The following is a 21,628-nucleotide window of genomic DNA, read 5'->3' as shown; positions in this document are numbered from 1 at the left end:
TCCTACACCGTTGCTACCTTACCTCCAAAAATATATCTTTTTTTTTTCAAATGACCCCAAACAATTATTCAGATAGTATCCAATGTACCAAACCATATAGCATCGAACTTCAAGGGATCTTAAATAGAGAGGGAATTATTGGTGAATGATTTATTTTATTGGGTGACATCAAATACAAGATCTAAATTTTCCTACACCGTTGCTACCTTACCTCCAAAGATATATCTTTTTTTTTCTTTTTTTTTAATGACCCCAAACAATTATTCAGATAGTATCCAATGTACCAAACCATCGCATCGAACTTCAAGGGATCTTAAATAGAGAGGCGATTATTGGTGAAATGATTTTATTGAGTTCTACCTTCTGGCACGAAAAAGACTCACCTTTGAAAACGTCTTGTATATTTCTAGAATGTACGAACATAACGGTAGAATACAGAAACTGCTATTGAGGGAGAAAGGCATTGTTCATAAAATTCTCATCAGTTCATGGTCGCAGAAAACTCTCTTATGGTGTAAAATGCTCATACCTTTTTATACATATATTAATACTGAAATCCCATAATTCGCCACAACAAACTAATGTGGTAAACTTATGTCACCCACTTGTACACCCCAAACTTGCATGTTTTGATAACAATATTCATATTGTTACTGTTTTTATAACTTGCGTTCATAAAGCTTCAATTTTGAAACTATATAAACTTATTCAATACATTCCTAGGTTTTACAATTATATCAAATATCCAACCTTAACCATGGTTTGATGATGGTTGGTCCCAGTGGGTCAGGCAAGAGTAGCGCTTGGAGAGTACTACTTAAGGCACTGGAGAGGTTTGAGGGCACAGAAGGGGTGGCTCATGTTATAGATCCAAAAGCTATCAGCAAAGAAGCTCTTTATGGTGTTTTAGATCCAAACACAAGAGAATGGACTGATGGTCTGTTCACTCATATACTAAGGTAAAAAGTCACTCCATGACTCCTACTTTGGTTGTTAGCTATATTTTTTTATATATGTCACACATACTTTCAACAAGAGTTCATCATTCAAGTTATTAGTAACATGAATTCCTCATTTTCACAGGAAAATAATAGACAATGTCAGAGGTGAGATAAACAAGCGTCAATGGATTATTTTCGATGGAGATGTAGATCCCGAGTGGGTTGAAAATCTCAATTCAGTTCTTGATGACAACAAACTGTTGACATTGCCGAATGGTGAACGTCTATCTCTACCGCCCAATGTCAGAATAATGTTCGAAGTAGGTTCAATTAATTGAATTCTTATTGGCAAGATCTCTGAAATGATCGATTTCTAGGTGCAAGATTTGAAATATGCCACCTTGGCGACTGTATCACGTTGTGGTATGGTTTGGTTCTCCGAAGATGTATTATCTACCGAAATGATTTTCGAGAATTATATACTAAGACTCAAAAATATTCCCCTGGAGGAAGGCGAAGATGATAGTTTTGGAAAAACTACAGAGAACAAGGAAGATACGCTCTCACCCACCCTCCAGGTTTGTCAATTTGTTTGTTATTTTTCCTCTCTACATGCATTTCATTGTTCAGGTACAAATAGATGTTGCCAATATTCTACAACCCTACTTAGGGCCAGATGGACTTGTAGTTAAATGCCTTGAGTATGCCAACACACAAGAACATATAATGGACTTCACAAGACTAAGGGCATTGAGTTCATTATTCTCCATGTTAAATCAATGTGTCAGAAATGTGCTGCAATACAATCATCAGCATGCAGAATTTCCAATGCCGAATGAACAAATTGAGAAATATATCACAAAATGTTTGATATACTCAATATTGTGGAGTTTTGCCGGAGATGCTAAATTGAAAGTTCGTTCGGATCTTGGAGACTTCATCAGATCTGTTACTACAATACCTCTGCCAGCTTCTACGAATAATATAATTGATAATGAAGTTAATATTGATGGTGAATGGGCACCATGGTCAAATAAAGTACCTCAGATTGAAGTGGAGACTCATAAAGTGGCATCCCCTGATGTTGTGGTGCCAACTCTGGATACTGTGAGACATGAATCCTTACTGTATACTTGGCTAGCAGAACATAAGCCACTTGGTGGGTGAAATTATCGCTTTTCATCTCATTTATGTTTAACTCGATTACTTTTCAGTACTTTGTGGTCCGCCTGGTTCTGGTAAAACAATGACGCTATTCTCCGCCTTGAGAGCCTTACCAGATATGGAAGTTGTTGGTCTCAACTTCTCCTCAGCAACCAGTCCAGAATTATTGTTGAAAACATTCGATCACTATTGTGAATATCGTAAAACACCCAATGGAGTTATTTTATCCCCTGTACAGGTAAGTTGAGAAATATCAATATATATCCAGCTAACTCAAATTAGGAACTTGTAAGTAATGTTTTATTGATTTTTTTCTTCAGCTTGGAAAATGGTTGGTTCTTTTCTGTGATGAAATAAATCTGCCAGATATGGATCAGTACGGAACACAGAGAGTCATAATGTTCCTGCGACAAATCGTTGAACAAAAGGGTTTCTATAGAGCTTCAGACCAAACCTGGGTATCCCTGGAACGTATTCAATTTGTCGGTGCTTGTAATCCACCCACAGATCCAGGGAGAAAGCCTTTGTCACACAGATTCTTACGACATGTTCCAGTTATATACGTAGACTACCCAGGAGAGACGTCACTCAAACAAATTTATGGCACTTTCACTAGGGCTATGCTTAGATTAACACCAGGTCTCAAGGGTTATGCTGAACCATTGACAAATGCGATGGTCGAATTCTACTTGGCTTCCCAAGATAGGTTCACACAAGATATGCAACCACATTATGTATACTCCCCAAGAGAGATGACAAGATGGGTTAGAGGAATATGCGAGGCCATAAGGTAAAAATAAACATTATCTTAACGTTTCTTATTTTGTTACACAAATTTTTTACAGGCCACTGGACAATTTAGCAGTTGAAGGTTTGGTGAGATTATGGGCTCATGAAGCTCTACGTCTCTTCCAAGACCGATTAGTTGATGACACTGAAAGAAGGTGGACGAATGAGAATATTGATGCGGTAGCATTGAAACACTTCCCTTCAGCTAACTGTGAAACAGCTTTAGAACGACCCATTCTATACAGCAACTGGTTATCCAAAGATTATATTCCTGTTGATAGGGAAGAATTGAGGGAATATGTGAAGGCCAGATTGAAGGTGTTCTATGAGGAACAATTAGACGTTCCTTTGGTCCTGTTTGACGAAGTTTTAGACCACGTTTTGAGGATTGATAGGATCTTTAGACAACCTCAAGGACATTTACTTCTAATTGGGGTGTCCGGTGCTGGAAAAACTACACTTTCACGATTTGTGGCTTGGATGAACGGTCTTTCTATCTTCCAAATCAAGGTAAATATATTTCTTTTGGAAATGGAATAATAATAATAATAATAAAGGTCCTTTATTTTGTACTCTATGAATACAATCATGAGGCGAAGTTTAGCCTATAGCTATTCTACTTAACCTCAAAATCAACAATCACAATTTACATTTATTTCATTCAGGTACACAATAAATACACAGCAGAAGATTTCGATGAAGATCTCAGGCAAGTATTGAGAAGAAGTGGGTGCAAGGATGAAAAAATTGCATTCATTCTCGATGAATCCAATATGCTGGACTCCAGTTTCCTGGAGCGAATGAACACTTTACTGGCCAATGGAGAAGTTCCTGGTCTTTTCGAAGGAGACGAGTATACAACCTTGATGACACAATGTAAAGAAGGAGCACAAAGAGAAGGTGAAGGTTTTTTCTTAGACTGTGACTTCTATCATTTAATTTTCCCTATTCACTATTTTTTTCCTATACCCACAAATTGAGTTCGTTAAATTATTTTTGGGAACGGGTGGAAAATCAGGTTGGCGATTTCAGATTTGAGCTTTGACTAGAAAGATGACTTCTTGTAAATTTTTTGAGATTCATTTTTCAAATTGGTAGCCGATTATGTTATTGTAAATTAATTCCTCATAAAATTCTCAGTTGTTTATCAAATTTTCGAATTTCCGCCAGAAAACTGTTTTTCAACGTGAAATAACGCAAACAAATCTGAAAATTGAGTTCTACTGAAGCATGAATACCTTCAAGGTTTAACGTTGGAAAATGGTCATTTTTGGGCTTCCGTGATTTATGGGAATAATTAAAATTTCAAATCAAAATCCAAATTTTTTATAGCCTGAATGGAATCTGCTTTGAGATATTGATGTAGGTGTATCTACTGAATGAAATAAATTATACCAGCTCAATAGTTAGTTCTATTTAAATTTCAGGTCTAATGCTTGATTCGAACGATGAGTTATACAAATGGTTCACACAACAGGTCATGAGGAACCTACATGTAGTTTTCACAATGAACCCATCCACTGATGGGTTGAAAGACAGAGCTGCGACATCTCCCGCTCTTTTCAACAGATGTGTCCTCAACTGGTTTGGGGATTGGTCTGATGGTGCCCTATATCAAGTTGGAAAAGAATTCACAAATAGACTCGATTTGGACAGGCCCCAATGGAAGGCTCCAGATTTCTTCCCGGCTGCTTGTACCTTGATAAGTGCTACCCCATGCCACAGAGAAGCCGTTATCAATGCTTGTGTGTATGTCCATCAAACCTTACATAAAGCTAACGCCCGTCTTGCAAAGAGGGGTAGTAGAACTATGGCTATCACTCCCAGACATTATTTGGACTTTATTCACCATTTTGTGAAATTATATAATGAAAAGCGTTCTGATTTGGAAGAACAGCAACTTCATTTGAATGTTGGTCTCAGCAAGATTGCTGAAACTGTTGAACAAGTAGAAGAGATGCAGAAGAGTTTAGCAGTTAAAAAACAAGTAAGAATTTGCTAAAATTACATTCATTGGGCGTCAAATTCGGTCTATTCTTGAATAACCATAATAATTTATTTTGTAGGAACTCCAAGCCAAGAACGATGCAGCTAACGCCAAGCTCAAGCAAATGGTGAAAGATCAGCAAGAAGCTGAGAAGAAAAAAGTTCAAAGTCAAGAAATTCAACAGCAACTGGCTGTACAAACTGTTCATATTGAACAAAAACGTCAAGAAGTAATGGCTGACTTAGCTCAAGTAGAACCAGCTGTCATTGATGCCCAAAACGGTGAGTTCACATTTTGTCACAAATTTCCTACAACATTTTTTTATAAAAAGACTACAAATAAAATCAAAAGCAGTTGTTATGAGTTTATTCATTTTGATGACATTTTAATAACTCCATCCATTCATCAGCCGTAAAATCAATAAAGAAGCAGCACTTGGTGGAGGTTAGATCCATGGCAAATCCACCAACTAGTGTTAAGATGGCGTTGGAATCAGTATGTCTTCTACTTCAAGAAAATGCTAACGAATGGCGCTCTATTAGATCGGTCATAATGAGAGATAATTTCATAGCCACAATTGTTAACTTCACCAGTGAGAATTTAACGTAAGGCTATATACATGCCTACAATAAGTGTTCCCTACATGCCATTACTGTATGCGCAACTTCTATTGCTTTTATTGTATCACTGTCTTATTTAGCGGACCTTGAAACAATTATTTCTTATCCCTTGTCTTACCTTGGCAGAAAAATACAAAGTAGCGCCAGTATACACCGATTGGTTGACAACTCTTGTAAATTTGGTGCTGGTAGAATGATACAAAATTTGGCGAAATCGACTCTATTTAGGGCAGAAGTTTACATTAATTTTACAATCGGCTGTCCCAAAAGTGGTGAAACACGATACCACCCTACTTTTTCAAATGAGACTATGTACTTGTAAAAGTAGTCGGTTGAACATGGAATAATTTTCTTATGTTTTTGTAACTATAACGGAGTAAGGTTACATGAAATGTCATTAATGTCGAAGCAACGTTGTCACTACCATTCGTAGATAACCAACAACCACTTACCAACTCCTATTTTTTGCGCTGCAAAAATGCCGACTCTTGCAAAAGAGAAAAGAAGCAAACAGAAACTGCTATTTTGAATTGAAATCAAAATTAAAAAAAGCAGGAATCAGTTCATGTTAACTTTAGTTATGTTCATCACCTATTTTCGAATTCATTTATGTTTCGAAGTCAATTAACATTTTGAGAAATACGTATTGACTGAGATCTTTATTCAGAACGGGCAATCAAGCGCTGATTTAAAACAAATCACGTCATAAACTCGCATTTTCATACTATATACAGTGTAGAAAGTATCAAATTTCCAAGACCAACCTACTAATTCCATAAAAGTGATTGGACTATAGTTCATTATACCATATATGTTTTAAAAAAATCAGAGATATCGTGTTTCAGTACTATCGGACCAGTCTGTAGAGTCAAAAATAATTTTAGCTTATGTGCTAAGAAGAGTCGATTCCACCAAACGTTGAATAATTCTCCTAGCCCAAAATGTCCAAGAGTACCCTATATGATCAGTAAAAAATTAAGATGATAAAAATGCAACTTTAGGTCGTATAAAAAAGTTTTAAATTCTATAAGTGTGAAAGAAATCCTATATCAGTCTTCGCTATATTTACATCCTTTAAGGATGATTGGATCTTTGTATTTCTCTGATGTTTTTTTTGTGATATCTTTATTACCCAGCTCGAATATCTTACTTTTAGCTTTGACATCTTCTTTTTGCATATTGCATATTTTTTGTTTTATTTGTACAGCTGTAAAGGCAATCAAAAAACAGCAGTTGGTCGAAATCAGAACAATGGCAAATCCCCCAGCAGTGGTAAAATTGGCTCTAGAATCCATTTGCTTGCTACTAGGAGAAAATGCAAGTGACTGGAAATCTATAAGAGCCGTCATCATGCGTGACAATTTCATCAACACTGTTGTAAACAATTTCAATACAGAGGATATTAGGTATGCATGTGCCTTGTTTGAGTAGGAGTGTTGTTCATTCTTTATGTAGTTGTTTATTTCATTCATAATGCAGTATTATTCAGCTTACTCGTATATCTATTCGGCAACCTCATAATTTTTAGTTGCACAAAAATTAATAGAAGCTACATTATGGAGTTTTTATTAATATCCCAAAGAAAGTTTTGTCTAAGGAAAATCGAATTGGTTCATTTTTGGAGTTGTATACAGAATTAATTTTTCTTAAACTCAACCAAATAGAAACTGCCAAAGATGTTTTCAGGAAATTCATTTTCAGTGTGTTATCCGATTACAAGAAAATCTAAAATATTTTTGTCAGTAGCTATCAACTTCGTTTTTTCAAATAGCTTCTCTAATAAATAAACACACTGTTGGATTTCCATCGAATTTTCAAATTAAATAAAATAAAAATAGAAATATTTTATTCACCAATAAAATTCGTCTAGATTAGTCACACATTCTTTCACAATTGTCACAATCTTCTTCCTGTTCGAGCCCTCCAAAAATCTTATAAAATCTAAAGATGGGGTGCAATAGGGTAGCAATAGTAGCACTTTGCCAGTAAAATGTTTTAATTTTCCACTCTGTTTTCATCTCAAATCGCACGATACAGCAATTTTTTCAAGTGACCTGATGCAATTAATCAAATAGACTCGGATGTACTGAACTATAGTAAACAATGTCGGTCCATTCATATATTTTTGTTTTGTTCGTTTTTTCGATACCGGATTCTCCTTCCAGAGTCCCTTAAATGAAATTTAATGAAACTTTGAGAAATTCCAGGGGTTATAACTCTGCTATCTTGAATATTTTATTCAGGCTTACGTATAATGATTTATTTTGACTTCTATCTTCTGTGAAAAAAACCTCACCTTTGAAAACACCCTGTATTTGAGCTTTAGACTTTAGATATTCTCTATTCGGGATTATTACAGAAATGTAATAGGGCGACTTGCCCTTTGACGTTGGAAGGATGAAATTTTCAGGAAATATTATTGAAGCCATGTTGTACTTTCTTTATTCTCATCATACGAAGATATGTATGGTACATTTTTCCTCTGCTCACACTGAGATGTGGAATGAGGAACAGGTTCTAGGATCTGTCTCTTGTTGCCGTTTCTTTATACCTCCTTCATTGTTTTTAGATACTCTATTCACAGGGTATTCACAAAACATGAATTTTTATTTGAGTTTCCATCAAAAACTTCCTTATTTCAGATAGGAAATAATTTGTTTGAACCAATAAAAAATGTCTTATCAATCGTATTTCTGAAATGAACCAGTTTCGAGATATTCAAGAAATAATACACAAAATCATAGTTGTTGCATGTCTTTGCGTGAACTCTAAGGCCCAGTTTCACAATATATGGTTAACCCAAAGTTATGTAGTGACCAGTGGTTAAATCAAAAATTCTGTTTCACAAAGTGTGGTTTATCGTTTGACCTAAAGTAAACTTGTGGTCGACTTGACCCCGAAAATTTCATGAGTTAACTATGAGTTGCCTGGACATAGAAGTTTCGTGGCGTATGCTTTTCTGCATAGATAACATATTTTGAGTTCTGTCAGAGACAAGTCAGCATTTCTTCGGGAATACTGGTAAGGAAGCGTTTCACATTTATTGGGTGTTTATTAGTTATTATTTACGATTATCGTGGACGATTATGATGAAAACTCATAGTAGTGATGAGGAAACAGTGAGGCCCAGAACATTTGGAGATAGGAAAAATTATTTTGAGTAGTATGTCGACCTGGATTTCTTCTGTAGATTCAGAAACACAGTGGAAAGGAAGGCAGTTGGAAGCTTGGAAGCGAAGAATCTCAGCTCCTTCAATGAGAATATTAAAAGTATAGATGCAATGATGACGATTAAGTTCACAGCTTTTTTACATAACATATCTTGTAATGAAAATGAAAGACAACCTCCTTCATGAGGAGAAGAAGAAGCAATGAATTCATATCAAAATGTTGCTGTGCCCCCTATAGGGGATCAAGAATTATTGTCAAATAATAGAACTAGAGGAACTAGACTGAATCTTATGAATAGTTATTATGCAAATATGTTAAATTAGAGTGGTGAAATTAGAATTTTTGAAATATATTAAAGCATCTCAATTCAAACTCAAATAATCAATAAAAATAGGCTTTTGTAGAATTGTTGAGGAAAACACCTAGATAGATTTAAATTATTCAAGGAACTTTAAGTTATAATTGCAAAACTCAATTTTGTTTGAATTTTTCAATAAAGTAATAATTTCTATTGGTCCAGCACAGTTGCACTGTTTTTTCTTATTTCGCACAAGAAAAAACGAACGCTTCATCTTCACTCAAATCAAAATCCAAACGAAAAATAACCTTTAGGCAATTATGAAACTCATATCAGCACAGAACATCAAACATTCATACGGTGCTCATACGTTTTATTCGTTTTCTGTCATACTCATAACAATTTCTATATTCTTAAGTTCTTGTTTCACAGAAATACGAAATGTCAGTAATAAATAACCCAAAAGTAGATTTATCGTACACGAAAAACATTACCAACCTTCAGAAAAAAATTTAAACCGATGGTCAAAAAACCATCACTCGTTTTTTTGTTGTGAAACGAGCATCTTTTTAAACCTTGGGTTAACTCAAAGGTAGTGGTTAATAAACCACCACTGGTTACCAATGATTGTGAAACTGGGCCTAAAAGATTATTTCAATGTTGGTGATAATGATTAGTCCGTGAACTCAAATGGGATTGAATGAATATAACTTTCGCTCATGTAAATTCCTACTTTCAATATTCAATATTTCTATTTTCAATATTGTATTATTTGATAAGAAGAAAAATAATAAGAATACGTTTTTTCACTAGGGAAACGGGCATTTTTAGGTCATATGGTTGATGGGACATTTTCTATTCGTTTTCAGGCATACAATTTGTTATAATTCGACAAAGAAAATATTGGTTCCCAATTGAAATAAGGACTCGAATCAAAATTCGGTATTTTCTTGTGAATTCTGTGTGAAATTTTTTCATCAAGATTACAGGGAGAACGTATTAGTTGCTGAAAATTTCATCCTTCTGAGGTTAAAGATCAAATAGCTATGATCATTTTTGTAATCAATTCTAATAAGAGATATTTGCAGAAAAGCTCAAATATCGCTCGAAAGCTTCTGAATATCAGTGAGGTAATTATCGAAATCATATCAAAATTCGATTGGGAATCCAAAAATGTTATTATTTATTGGGCTTGCCAAAACGACAATAACAAACAATATGTTCTGTAGTTCTCTGTAGAATTTTGGATGAGGTTAAGAAAGAAAAACCCTTAATACTTGAGCGTGATCAACACAGTGCAAGTCTTTTAACGTTTGTCTAACCATCGTCGATTGGCTATGGCCAATCGACAATATACAATATATGTATTGTGTTCATCTTATATGGTGAATATTTAATTTCTTATAGACGAGTGCAGTGGGTGTGGCAAACTTTGGTCGAAATCAAAATTTCTAAATTTCTGCTCCTCGAAAAATTAGCTCATGAAATACAACGATTTTATTTACAGTCTAACGTCAACTCGTTGTGAGAACTACCCGAATCTAAACAAAACTGCTTGTACTGTGTTTGCCGCCAAGTAAAATTTGCATGATATCACGTTCGATGTATATCCAAAGTGAATCAACCAACATGAGTCATTCTTGCAGTTATTTGTATTTGAACTGAATTAAGCATTGTACAACTTGAGTAGGATTTGTATCCTCACTTTTGGTGTACATCTAGAGTTATTGTAATCTCTAAATTCCAATAACTCCAATAGAATCTATATTCATCAGTAATGGGTTACTGCCAAAAAATGAATCAAATTCAATGTGACGTCACTTTTGAATATGAGATAATTCTTGTGCAATGTTCTCCTCATGTTTGATATTTTAATTATATGAATTTATTTTCTGTCATATAGCGATGACGTCAGAGAAAAAATGAAGAGCAAATATCTGAACAACCCAGATTACAATTTCGAGAAAGTCAACCATGCAAGTAATGCATGCGGTCCTTTAGTTAAATGGGCTATGGCGCAAATTCTCTATGCTGATATGCTCAAGAAAGTTGAGCCACTCAGATTAGAATTGAGCTCCTTGGAGCGACAAGCGGAAACTAACAAAAACAGAGGTGAAGAAGTTAAAAATTTGATCAGTCAGTTGGAACAAAGTATTGCTGCGTATAAGGAAGAATATGCTCAGCTTATCGCACAGGCTCAGGCTATAAAGACCGATTTGGGCAATGTACAAGCCAAAGTGGACCGATCTATAGCTTTATTAGCGTCTTTGGTGATCGAGAGGCAAAGGTGGGAAGCCTCCAGCGAAACTTTCAAGTCCCAAATGTCAACCATCATTGGGGATGTACTGTTATCGTCTGCCTTCATCGCATATGGTGGTTACTTCGATCAGCATTATCGTCAGAATCTCTTCAGTACTTGGTGCCAACATTTGGCTCTGGCCAATATACAGTTCAGACCAGATATAGCAAGGACAGAATATCTTTCGAATCCAGATGAAAGGCTTCGTTGGCAAGCCAATGCCTTACCTACGGATGATTTATGTACAGAAAATGCCATTATGTTGAAGAGATATAACAGATATCCTCTCATCATAGATCCATCTGGCCAGGCAACGGAATACATAATGAACGAATTCAAAGATAAGAAAATTACAAAGACCAGTTTCTTGGATGATTCCTTCCGAAAGAACTTGGAATCGGCACTGCGTTTCGGTAATCCGCTATTGGTGCAAGATGTAGAAAATTATGATCCAATACTGAATCCTGTATTGAACAGAGAACTGAGAAGAACTGGTGGTCGAGTTTTGATCACTTTGGGCGACCAGGATATCGACTTGTCGCCATCCTTTGTTATTTTCCTTTCAACCAGAGATCCAACTGTTGAATTCCCTCCGGATATATGTTCGAGAGTGACCTTCGTGAATTTCACGGTAACAAGGAGCTCTCTACAGAGCCAATGTTTGAACCAAGTACTCAAGGCGGAACGTCCAGATATAGATGCCAAGAGATCAGATCTCCTCAAATTACAAGGAGAATTCCATCTTCGACTGAGACAACTCGAAAAATCTCTACTGCAAGCATTGAACGATGCTAAAGGAAAGATTTTGGACGACGACAGCGTCATAACAACTCTGGAAACTCTGAAACAAGAAGCGGCTGAGATTGGACAGAAGGTCGAGGAAACCGATAAAGTCATATCTGAAATTGAAACTGTGTCCCAGCAATATCTACCTTTATCTCAGGCGTGCAGTAACACTTACTTCACTATGGATAGTCTTAACCAGGTTCATTTCCTGTATCAGTACTCTCTACATATGTTCTTGGATATGTTCAGCAGTGTGCTACTGAGCAATCCTCATCTGGAAGGCATATCTGAGTATCAAGCAAGGTTGAATATTATCACCAAGGATTTATTCACGGTAAGCACACTAAAACAGGTTTCATTACATATTGATTATAAAAATTAGTTTCTTTCAGTATTAAAACGCTAGCGTAACAAATTATGATATAATATTTACAATAATAACATTTGCTATGGCAAATATCTCTAATTTTCCAATTATGCGCCGAATCTGCTTTCAAACGATTGGTTTGGATTAGAAAAGCTTGCATTATATTCATCAATTTTGATATTCATATCTCACTTTGAACAAATCGTCACTCTTTTACAGGTTTGCTATGAAAGAGTTGCAAGAGGAATGTTGCATAATGACAGACTAACATTCGCCATTTTGTTATGTCGTATACATCTAAAAGGAACATCTGAACCTAGTCTAGATCAAGAATTCGATTTCTTCTTACGTGGAAAGGAGGGAGTTTTCAACACTTCTTCTGGGCCAACATTAGATGGCTTAAACAGTGAACAGCAAGAGGCAATGACAAGACTTGCTTCAAGGTAAGTAATATCACAATATCATTACCACTAGATGGATAATCCCAAGTTAAAAAATCTCTGGAACATTAACAATGTTGATACATCACTTCTCCTGTTCAAATACGCGTCAATAATTGTGATCATACAAATGATAAAAAACTACTAACTAAATCTCAAATAATCAGGAAACCCTGAAATCCCTTTCTGAGGAAAAGGTTTATTCACACTTAGTAAGGAATACAACAACAGAACAAACTCTCACTGGCAATAATAACTGGCAATACGGTTAATGATCAGATCTTTATTTCGCCTAAATTAAATTATATACAAAAAAACAAGAGCAAAAATACGGTAGGAGCCCCAACCTCTTGGGACCGAACGGCGGTCCAACGGTCACGGAAATCGGTAATCTCACAGCCTAAAATGACTAGATCAAGTTTAAACGGTAGGCCGGTATTTTCGGCTAGTTAAACGGACTAAAGAAAGCGGAAAATAGTGAAAATATCACCCCAGGTATGCACTACGGAAGGAATAAAAATGCTACAAGTGACTTTTCTTAAACTTTCAAACTTCTCGTCAACTGTACTTCACGGTAAATTTCTTCACACACATTTCTTGGCACCTCGATCTCATTTAATCTTAAACTATCTGTTTCTTCAAAAACTATTTACATTGCAAAGTTTCATACTAATGTTCATTCATTCAATAATTTCGATTGAACAATTGTTTGCAACGAGAAGACGAGAAGATCATATTATAATTTTATAATTATAGGTTGCCAGCATTCAAGAAATTGCCCGAAAAGATCGAAGAAATGCCCGAATTCAGCGCATGGCTGCAACAGAGCACACCAGAGCAGTGTGTCCCCGGTCTATGGATAGAAGAAAGACAGATGAGTCCAGTTAGTTTGGCCATGTATCAACTTTTGGCAATTCAAACCTTCAGACCTGATAGAGTTATCGCGGCAGGACAACTCTTCGTGAGCGCAGTTTTAGGAGAAGACTTCATGCCAAACGCAGAAAAGGAACTCGATCTCAGTACTTGTATCGATAAAGAAGTCAGAGCTGGTGTACCAGTACTCCTGTGCTCTGTGCCCGGTTTCGATGCCTCTGGTCGCGTGGACGATCTGGCAGCAGAGTTGAACAAACAAATCTCAAGTATCGCAATTGGTTCAGCAGAAGGATTCAACCAGGCAGATCGGGCTATAAATATGGCTTGCAAAACTGGAAGGTAGGATAGCGGAAGGAAATTTTTTGGCACGTTCCAATTTCTTTTTTTTTTTAAGGTGGGTTATGTTGAAGAACGTACACTTGGCCCCACAATGGTTGGTGCAGCTAGAAAAGAAACTGCATTCCCAACAACCTCACACTAACTTCCGGTTATTCCTTACTATGGAAATAAATCCAAAATTACCAGTCAACTTACTGAGAGCTGGTAGAATATTAGTCTGTGAACCGCCACCTGGTATAAGAGCTAATCTTCTGAGGACATTCAGCTTTGTAAGTACCCCAATATTGTGAAAGAATATTGATCAGATAATTTTTTCTGAGTGTGATCTCAACAATTCATTGAATCAGTTCTTGTGGATAAGATATCCGGGGCTGTGACTTGGAAATAATAAGAAATTTCGAATCTAAATTTTTATTCCATAGTTTCAAAGTCAAGGATTCCTGTTATATACAGGGTTCACCATTAATTTGGCAAACATATATGTGGCAAGTCTTTGAACTGTACAAGGTAGGCACAATTCGTTGTCAGGAACTATAGCAACTAGAAGAAAACGAATGACACATTGTCAAGCTGTTTTTTTCTGACTAACCTAAATCTGAAAACAGAACCGGACTATCATCTCTAGATTTTGAGTTATGGAGGAAAATTGTGAAATTTTCAATGATGCACTTGTTTTAACTCGTGTTCGAAAATGATTCTTATACGTTCAACAAGCTCTTTCTTATGAGTAATTCGGATATGATATTATTGAATTTTTCGATTCAGCCATTTTCGAGATATGAAAGGGAAATCGAATTCATCAAAACTCGACATTTTCGAATTGCAACCTACTTTTTTTACTATTTCAGTTGAATTTACGTAAAAAAAGAGTGGGGTTACCTGAATAAACCCTATACCTAAAATGGGAACTTTCAGACGTATCAAACAAAACATTTCATGAGTTTCTTCATGAGTCCAATGATACTCTGTCGTTTTATTTTGTTCTGCGTTGATATCAACACAGATTACAGTATTCTGTGATCTCGATCGATCGACTGGATCAAAGAATGGAATGGACCATTTTCTCAGATGATAAAATGAATATTTGACAACCTGTATATGAGTCTCTAGTTTAAAGTGAAATACCCTGTATGTGATGCGCTGATCGATTCACTTGGTAATTTTTTGCAGGTTCCTGCTAGCAGAATGATGAAAGCACCAAATGAAAGAGCTAGGCTTTATTTCTTATTGGCTTGGTTCCATGCAATTGTTCAAGAACGTCTAAGATATTGCCCCCTAGGTTGGGCTAAACACTATGAATTCAACGAATCTGACTTGAGAGTTGCCTGTGATACTTTAGACACTTGGATTGAAGCGACAGCAATGGTAAGTTTTTATTTAATAATTATTACTCATATCATTTCAAACTAATTTCTATTCATTCTTGATTGACTGATTAAAAAATGATAATAGACGCAAATACTTAAAATAAATTAATTGTAAATTCTAGGGTCGTACCAATTTACCACCTGAGAAGGTTCCTTGGGACGCATTAGTGACCTTACTGTCCCAATCAATTTATGGAGGAAAGATCGATAATGATTTTGATCAAAGACTTCTTCAATCATTCTTGAAGAAACTCTTCACCCCCAAGAGTTTCGAATCAGACTTTGCTCTTGTAGCCAACATCGATAATGGACCTGGTGGAAACCGCCACATAACTATGCCTGATGGTACCAGAAGAGATCATTTCCTTAAATGGATTGAAAGTTTGTCAGACCGTCAAACGCCAGCTTGGTTGGGTCTACCGAATAACGCCGAAAAAGTTTTATTAACGACTAGGGGAACAGATCTGATAAGTAAACTTCTCAAGATGCAGCAGTTGGAAGACGACGACGAATTAGCGTACTCGGTTGACGATAGCTCCAGCACTGATGTCGCGCAGATCGATGGTAGACCGTCTTGGATGAAGACCTTACATAATTCTGGAAACACTTGGCTACAACTCATGCCCAAAACATTGCAAACTCTGAGACGAACTGTTGAGAACATCAAAGATCCCTTGTATAGGTTCTTCGAGAGGGAAGTTAACTCAGCGTCAAAATTATTAGAGGATGTCATACATGATTTGAATGATGTTGTCTTGATCTGTCAGGTAATTATTTTTTGTATATCAGTCAGAATGAATGATACATAATCCATTCACTTTTAAAAAAGTAGTCGGTTTGCTTTTAGATATTATGATGCTTGTCAAAACAACTTTTGATTTTAAATCAGCACTTTTTTGTCGGTTCTGGACATAATTAACGTTTATACATGTTATTCACCGCGATGGTCTGTTGGACGTTTATGGAAAACGTTTTTGGTCCCCTGATGGATGAACTATTAGAATATTAGATGATTATAGAGGTATAATCACAATTTTTTGCTGAAAACTTGCATGTTGGGGTTTTCAACAATAAACATTCTCCCTAAAATATAATCAGACCTCTGCAACCTCCGGCTATATTGGCAACAGCCTACAATTTTCTTATTTGAAATGGCACACCCTGTTTATCTTTGAATCGTTAGATAGCTGATTGGATGGCCACTTCAACAATATACCTTGGATAAAAATTCAACCATTTTTAATTAAGCATAGCAGTGTATCTGTCATTGAACTTTAGTTCAATAGTATCTGTTTAAAAAAAATTTAAAAACTTACCATGCCAACTATGTCGCGACAAGGATGTTTTCAGAGAAAATGCCGGAACAGGTCAATTTTTATTTGGAGGGGGACATATTTTGAGCAGAATTGTAAGCCGAAATCTCCTAAACCCTAGGTGAAGGGGCTATCATCCCTAAATTCTTGATGGGAAATAGGGGGTCAGATTTGCCTCAATTGAAAGATCACTTGTCCTCTACATGAACACTATGGTTTGAAAATTTTTATTGATTCCTTAAAGTAGTTACAGGAGGTGACAATTTGAAAACTTGCCAGGCCAATTATGTCTCGACAAGGATGTTTTCAAAGAAAAAGCCGGAGCAGGTCAATTTTTAAAGGGAAGGGGACATATTTTGAGCAAGATTGTAAGCCGAAATCTCCTCAAAACTAGGTATAGGGGCTATCACCCCTAAATTCTTCATAGGGAATAGAGATTGAGTTAAACCTCAATTGGAAGACAGTGTCCCTCTACATACTACTATTGTCTTCCAATTGAGATATAGCTGACCCTCTATTCCCTATTCAGAATTTAGGGGTGATAACCCCTACACCTAAGTTTGAGGAGATTTTTGGCTTACAATTCTGCTAGAAACATATCCCCCTCCGAATAAAAATTGACCTGTTCCGGAATTTTCTCTGGAAACATCCTTGTCGAGACATAATTGGCCAGGAAAGTTTTCAAATTGTCAGCCCCTGTAACTACTTCAAGAACTCAATAAAAATTTGCAAACTATATTATTCATGTAGAGGGTCAAGTGATCTTTCAATTGAGGTATAGCTCACCTCCTATTCTCTATTGAGAATTTAGGGGTGATAGCTCCTACACCTAGGGTTGAGGAGATTTCGGCTTACAATTCTGCTCAAAATATGTCCCCCTACGATAGAACTTGACCTGTTCCGGCATTTTCTCTGGAATCATCCTTGTCGTGACATAATTGGTACCCTGTATAATACCGATCGACTGTTTGATGATTCCACCTATTGTACTGTATTTTCATTTGACTGATACTACTCGCGCAGATACAGATAACACTTCCTGATACTTTTAATTGCTTTTTGGCAAGCATTTGTGGCATTTCGCAGCATAAAGAAATAGGAGTCTGCAAACGGTTGTGGAAACAATTATTTTTGACATAACCAACATTTCATGAGTGCCAACCTCACACCGTTCTAGTCAAAACTTGAGAAAATCATTTATGGTCAATTTAACCATTGATATAAACCGAGGTGTTGCGTGGTTTAATTACCCTCCTCACTTCACTTCATAGACAAAGCAGATGTCAACGTCAGAAACAATTTGTTTGAATTAAGCGAAGTTAAAACCGTTTGGTGAAATTGACCCTTGATCAACCGACTGCTTTTATGAAAGTGAATGGACTGCATAAGATATCCAACTAAGACCTCAACCATACTTATTTGCAAATTAATTTGCATTTTTTCTGTTACAGGGTGAGAAAAAACAAACAAATTATCATAGAAAAATGTTGAGCGAATTGGTTCGTGGTATCATTCCAACAAATTGGTGTCGTTACACTGTACCAAAAGGTTGTACTGTTATCCAGTGGATTACTGATTTCAGTCAAAGGGTGAAACAACTGCAGCAGGTATCTGAATTAGTTTCATCATGTGGAGCCAAAGAATTACAGGTTTGTGGAATATATGCCTGTTCATGAACTTCATTGTAAAAATTGTCTGATTTTCAGAGCTTCCCTGTTTGGCTTGGAGGATTGCTGAATCCCGAGGCATACATAACAGCTACGAGACAGTGTGTAGCTCAAGCAAATAGTTGGTCTCTAGAAGAGTTGCATTTGGATGTAACGATTACTGATTCCCACGATAAATCTACTATTCCACATGACTGCTTTGCAGTTACAGGTAATATACATTTTTTAGTCTTTTCTCCTATTCTTAGAACTTCTTCTCTTGAGTCGTGTTGATCATCATAAGCTGCTTTTTACCCATTCATCGGAGGACCTCCTCATTGGTTGTTCTGTCCATAAGGATATACTCGAGATGCGGCGATAAAAGTACATCTTGAATAAGTCGATACAGTTCTCTAGCGAATTGTTGGGATTCTTCGCACCCTCTCCCCACTGAAGGAGTGCGCCGGACTGAGAGCTATTTGTAATTTTTCATGAACAAGTGGAATGAATGAACGGTGTAGTGGGACTTCCGTTTCCCTTCTGCAGCCGTTGAGGCTGCTACAGCTGCGCCTTCCACGTCTATTGATACTGTACATAAAGTCATTTTTCGACACCGTTACATGGCACTGTTGCCGCTACTGCCAGACCACAGATTTCGTCATATTTTGCTACTTAGTTCAGCTCGCAAGTCGATACAGTTTTCGGGTTGTGGTGCTTAGAGCCATAAGTGAGATCCTCTCCATTTGACTCTTGATGCAACCATCTCAAAAATCTTTAGAGCTAACTAAGCTGAAATTAAATATATTCATATATACTTTTATCATAAATTTACCTCTTTTTTCAGGTATTAAACTCCAAGGGGCTCAGTGCCGCAACAATCAATTACTGCTTACTTCAAGTATAATGATTGAGCTCCCAATAACACTACTCCGTTGGACAAAAAGTAACGAGGATAGGCAAGGCAGCCGTTTATCCTTACCAATTTATCTTAATTCTACACGTACTGAATTGCTTTATACCGTTGATCTTAATATTGCACCAGGGCAAGAGCCTCATAGTTTCTACGAGAGAGGTGTTGCTTTACTTACTTCTACTGCACTAAACTAATAGTCCCAAAAAGTTACGCTTTAAGTATTAATAATAATTATTGTTATTACCTTTATTTATTCAATTATATCCGTAAAAATTATTTAACATTGAAATAATATTTCAAGGAATTAATTGCACTCCATGTTAAGGTATTGATACCGAGTGATATTAAATTTCCAGATTAGGACTTTCCTACTATTATTTTATTATTATATTTATCCAATAAAAGGAATTATTTCTCATCTTAAGGAGTTTCATTTAGGAAATCAACTTTCTAATCCCTCAGCAACTGCTCAGTGGAATGTTCATCATAAGCAAAGACCTCGAAGAGCTCATGTCAATTGGGGAAAATTCTTCTTAACTTGGATCAGTACTACAAATCCGAGTACAAACTGATTGAGTTACCCTCATGAATTTTTTGAATTCCCTTCACAAAAACAATGTTTCAAATAGCTTCCGTTTTTCGTGCACAAAGTAGCAACAGCGCCCCTTAAACTAAATTCCCTTCAAAGATATGAATTCGAATTGGACCCAACCAAAGATTATAGATATAATCTTTGAACTCAACAGAAAGAATTGACCTGAATGTGATATTTGTTTTTTCATCTCAATCTGTGGTCCTTTATCATTAATCTGTTGTCGATACCACTTGGTGAAATACAAAAGAAGCCTTTTAAATTTTGAATCCCCTTATTTTTTCATGTGCTTGAGATAAGATTCTCAAGAAACAAGTTGAAATATGTGTTTAAAATGTGTTTTCAAGCGAGGTGAAGCGTATATCAAGAACAAAGATTACTCGATCAATTTTTAATAAATATTCTATAGTGCCTACAAAGTCACAACTAACAAAAATAAAATTAGTTTTGGAAACTCAAAATTCTAAACTAGAAATGATCACTGAGATATCACAAAAATCATAATACATCAACATTATGAAAGTTTAAATATAAACTAAAAGGAATTCAATTAACAGTAATCTTTCACTCGATCCCAGCAAGTGCTATATAAGCTATATTGAAATACATATCCACAATAAGCTTCTTCTTTTTCGATACAATATATAAATTTCTTTTGTGTAATAAACATGACTTGAGCATAACATACATTCATAAGCTAATATCTGCAATAAGAATAATTTAGATAGGTAAACTGAAACATTACAAATATCAAGGCTGATCTCAAAATGACGCTCACAGTTAAAAACCAAGGAATATCTTATAAATAAACGAAACACAGGTTTTCCAAAATGTCAATGTCTAACCAAATTCAAGTATTTGAAATTCCTGGGAATCTGAACGATAAAATTAATCTAAAATCACAACATTTTGTTTGAAAGATGCTTTCATAATAGAGGAGGCAAAGAAATGTTAGAGGTAAGTGATGCCGATTATTGAATGTTTCAATTGCGATTACAACGAAATGAACATTTTCATTTATAATTCATCACAATGCCAGCAGTCTTCAATATATCGAATACAAAGTAAAAATGAAGAATCTAAGCCCTGCATACATTTCAATAAATCAATACATCTAAAGCATTTAGAATAAAAACTAGAGGAATTTTCATGCTTTTAATTTAGTGTTCAAGGTGTGTATATTCATGGAATGCCACTGTTACATTCTGTTTGATTTTTACAACTCTGGCAATTCATCCAATGGCGTGATGGGATCTCTCCAATATATGAATTGGGAGTAGTCATTTGCAGGCTCCACTCTGGATGGGTACAGTTGATCCACAATGAAGCTCATATTCGAATAACTGAAAAATATACAGTGAATCAGTTTTCTCCAGATATACCTTAATTTTTAAAAAACCATATCCATTTTCAATTTTAATTTTTGTTAATAAAATAGGAAATAGAAGGAGTTATTGTGTTTGATGGTTGATTGTTTTGAATTTTTTTGCATTGACATCTTAACGAGATCAACTGACTGACCATTGTCAAGTCAGAAATGTGCTCAAGATAATCCAGATTTTTATTTTCATCCAAAAAATTATGGAATGGACATAGATAATATCTTCGTAGGTTCTTTATTCCTTAAATTTTCTCCCTTGAATTCCAGCTATGTTCATGTTGAAGAAGTAACTGTGTTTTCATTTTGTTAATAATAATCCTGGGTACACATACTCCTAGTGAC

The 21,628-nt window shown here is 35.8% G+C and overlaps 2 protein-coding genes across 7 annotated transcripts in view; one reads left to right on the top strand and one right to left on the bottom strand.

The window, feature by feature from the left end:
• The window catches only part of LOC123307808 (dynein heavy chain, cytoplasmic), a 42,632-nt gene extending 22,901 nt beyond the window's left edge, over positions 1–19,731 (top strand). The window contains exons 18-37 of one of the 2 annotated variants that reach the window (XM_044890249.1): positions 724–959; positions 1,084–1,261; positions 1,319–1,519; positions 1,572–2,100; positions 2,156–2,343; positions 2,426–2,895; positions 2,951–3,404; positions 3,560–3,794; positions 4,322–4,881; positions 4,961–5,162; positions 6,709–6,907; positions 10,874–12,389; positions 12,642–12,865; positions 13,619–14,074; positions 14,130–14,343; positions 15,245–15,439; positions 15,564–16,208; positions 18,206–18,403; positions 18,461–18,632; positions 19,245–19,731. In XM_044890249.1, coding sequence (XP_044746184.1) covers positions 724–959; positions 1,084–1,261; positions 1,319–1,519; positions 1,572–2,100; positions 2,156–2,343; positions 2,426–2,895; positions 2,951–3,404; positions 3,560–3,794; positions 4,322–4,881; positions 4,961–5,162; positions 6,709–6,907; positions 10,874–12,389; positions 12,642–12,865; positions 13,619–14,074; positions 14,130–14,343; positions 15,245–15,439; positions 15,564–16,208; positions 18,206–18,403; positions 18,461–18,632; positions 19,245–19,507 — 7,335 coding nt within the window. In that variant the 3' untranslated portion in view covers positions 19,508–19,731. Of the gene's footprint in view, positions 1–723; positions 960–1,083; positions 1,262–1,318; positions 1,520–1,571; positions 2,101–2,155; positions 2,344–2,425; positions 2,896–2,950; positions 3,405–3,559; positions 3,795–4,321; positions 4,882–4,960; positions 5,163–5,290; positions 5,487–6,708; positions 6,908–10,873; positions 12,390–12,641; positions 12,866–13,618; positions 14,075–14,129; positions 14,344–15,244; positions 15,440–15,563; positions 16,209–18,205; positions 18,404–18,460; positions 18,633–19,244 lie in introns of both variants that reach the window. The other variant, XM_044890250.1, reaches the window with a different exon arrangement.
• A 550-nt stretch (positions 19,732–20,281) lies between these two features.
• LOC123306286 (phosphatidate phosphatase LPIN2) overlaps positions 20,282–21,628 on the bottom strand; it is a 40,772-nt gene continuing 39,425 nt past the window's right edge. For 4 of the 5 annotated variants that reach the window (XM_044888192.1, XM_044888195.1, XM_044888193.1 and 1 more), the window contains exon 14: positions 20,282–21,248. In XM_044888192.1, the coding sequence (XP_044744127.1) occupies positions 21,122–21,248 (127 nt within the window). In that variant the 3' untranslated portion in view covers positions 20,282–21,121. The remainder of the gene's footprint in view (positions 21,249–21,628) is intronic. The other variant, XR_006536896.1, reaches the window with a different exon arrangement.

This window comes from Coccinella septempunctata, chromosome 2 (assembly GCF_907165205.1).
Source record: "Coccinella septempunctata chromosome 2, icCocSept1.1, whole genome shotgun sequence".
NCBI lineage: Eukaryota > Metazoa > Arthropoda > Insecta > Coleoptera > Coccinellidae > Coccinella > Coccinella septempunctata.
This window is presented reverse-complemented; position numbering and strand designations above follow the sequence as displayed.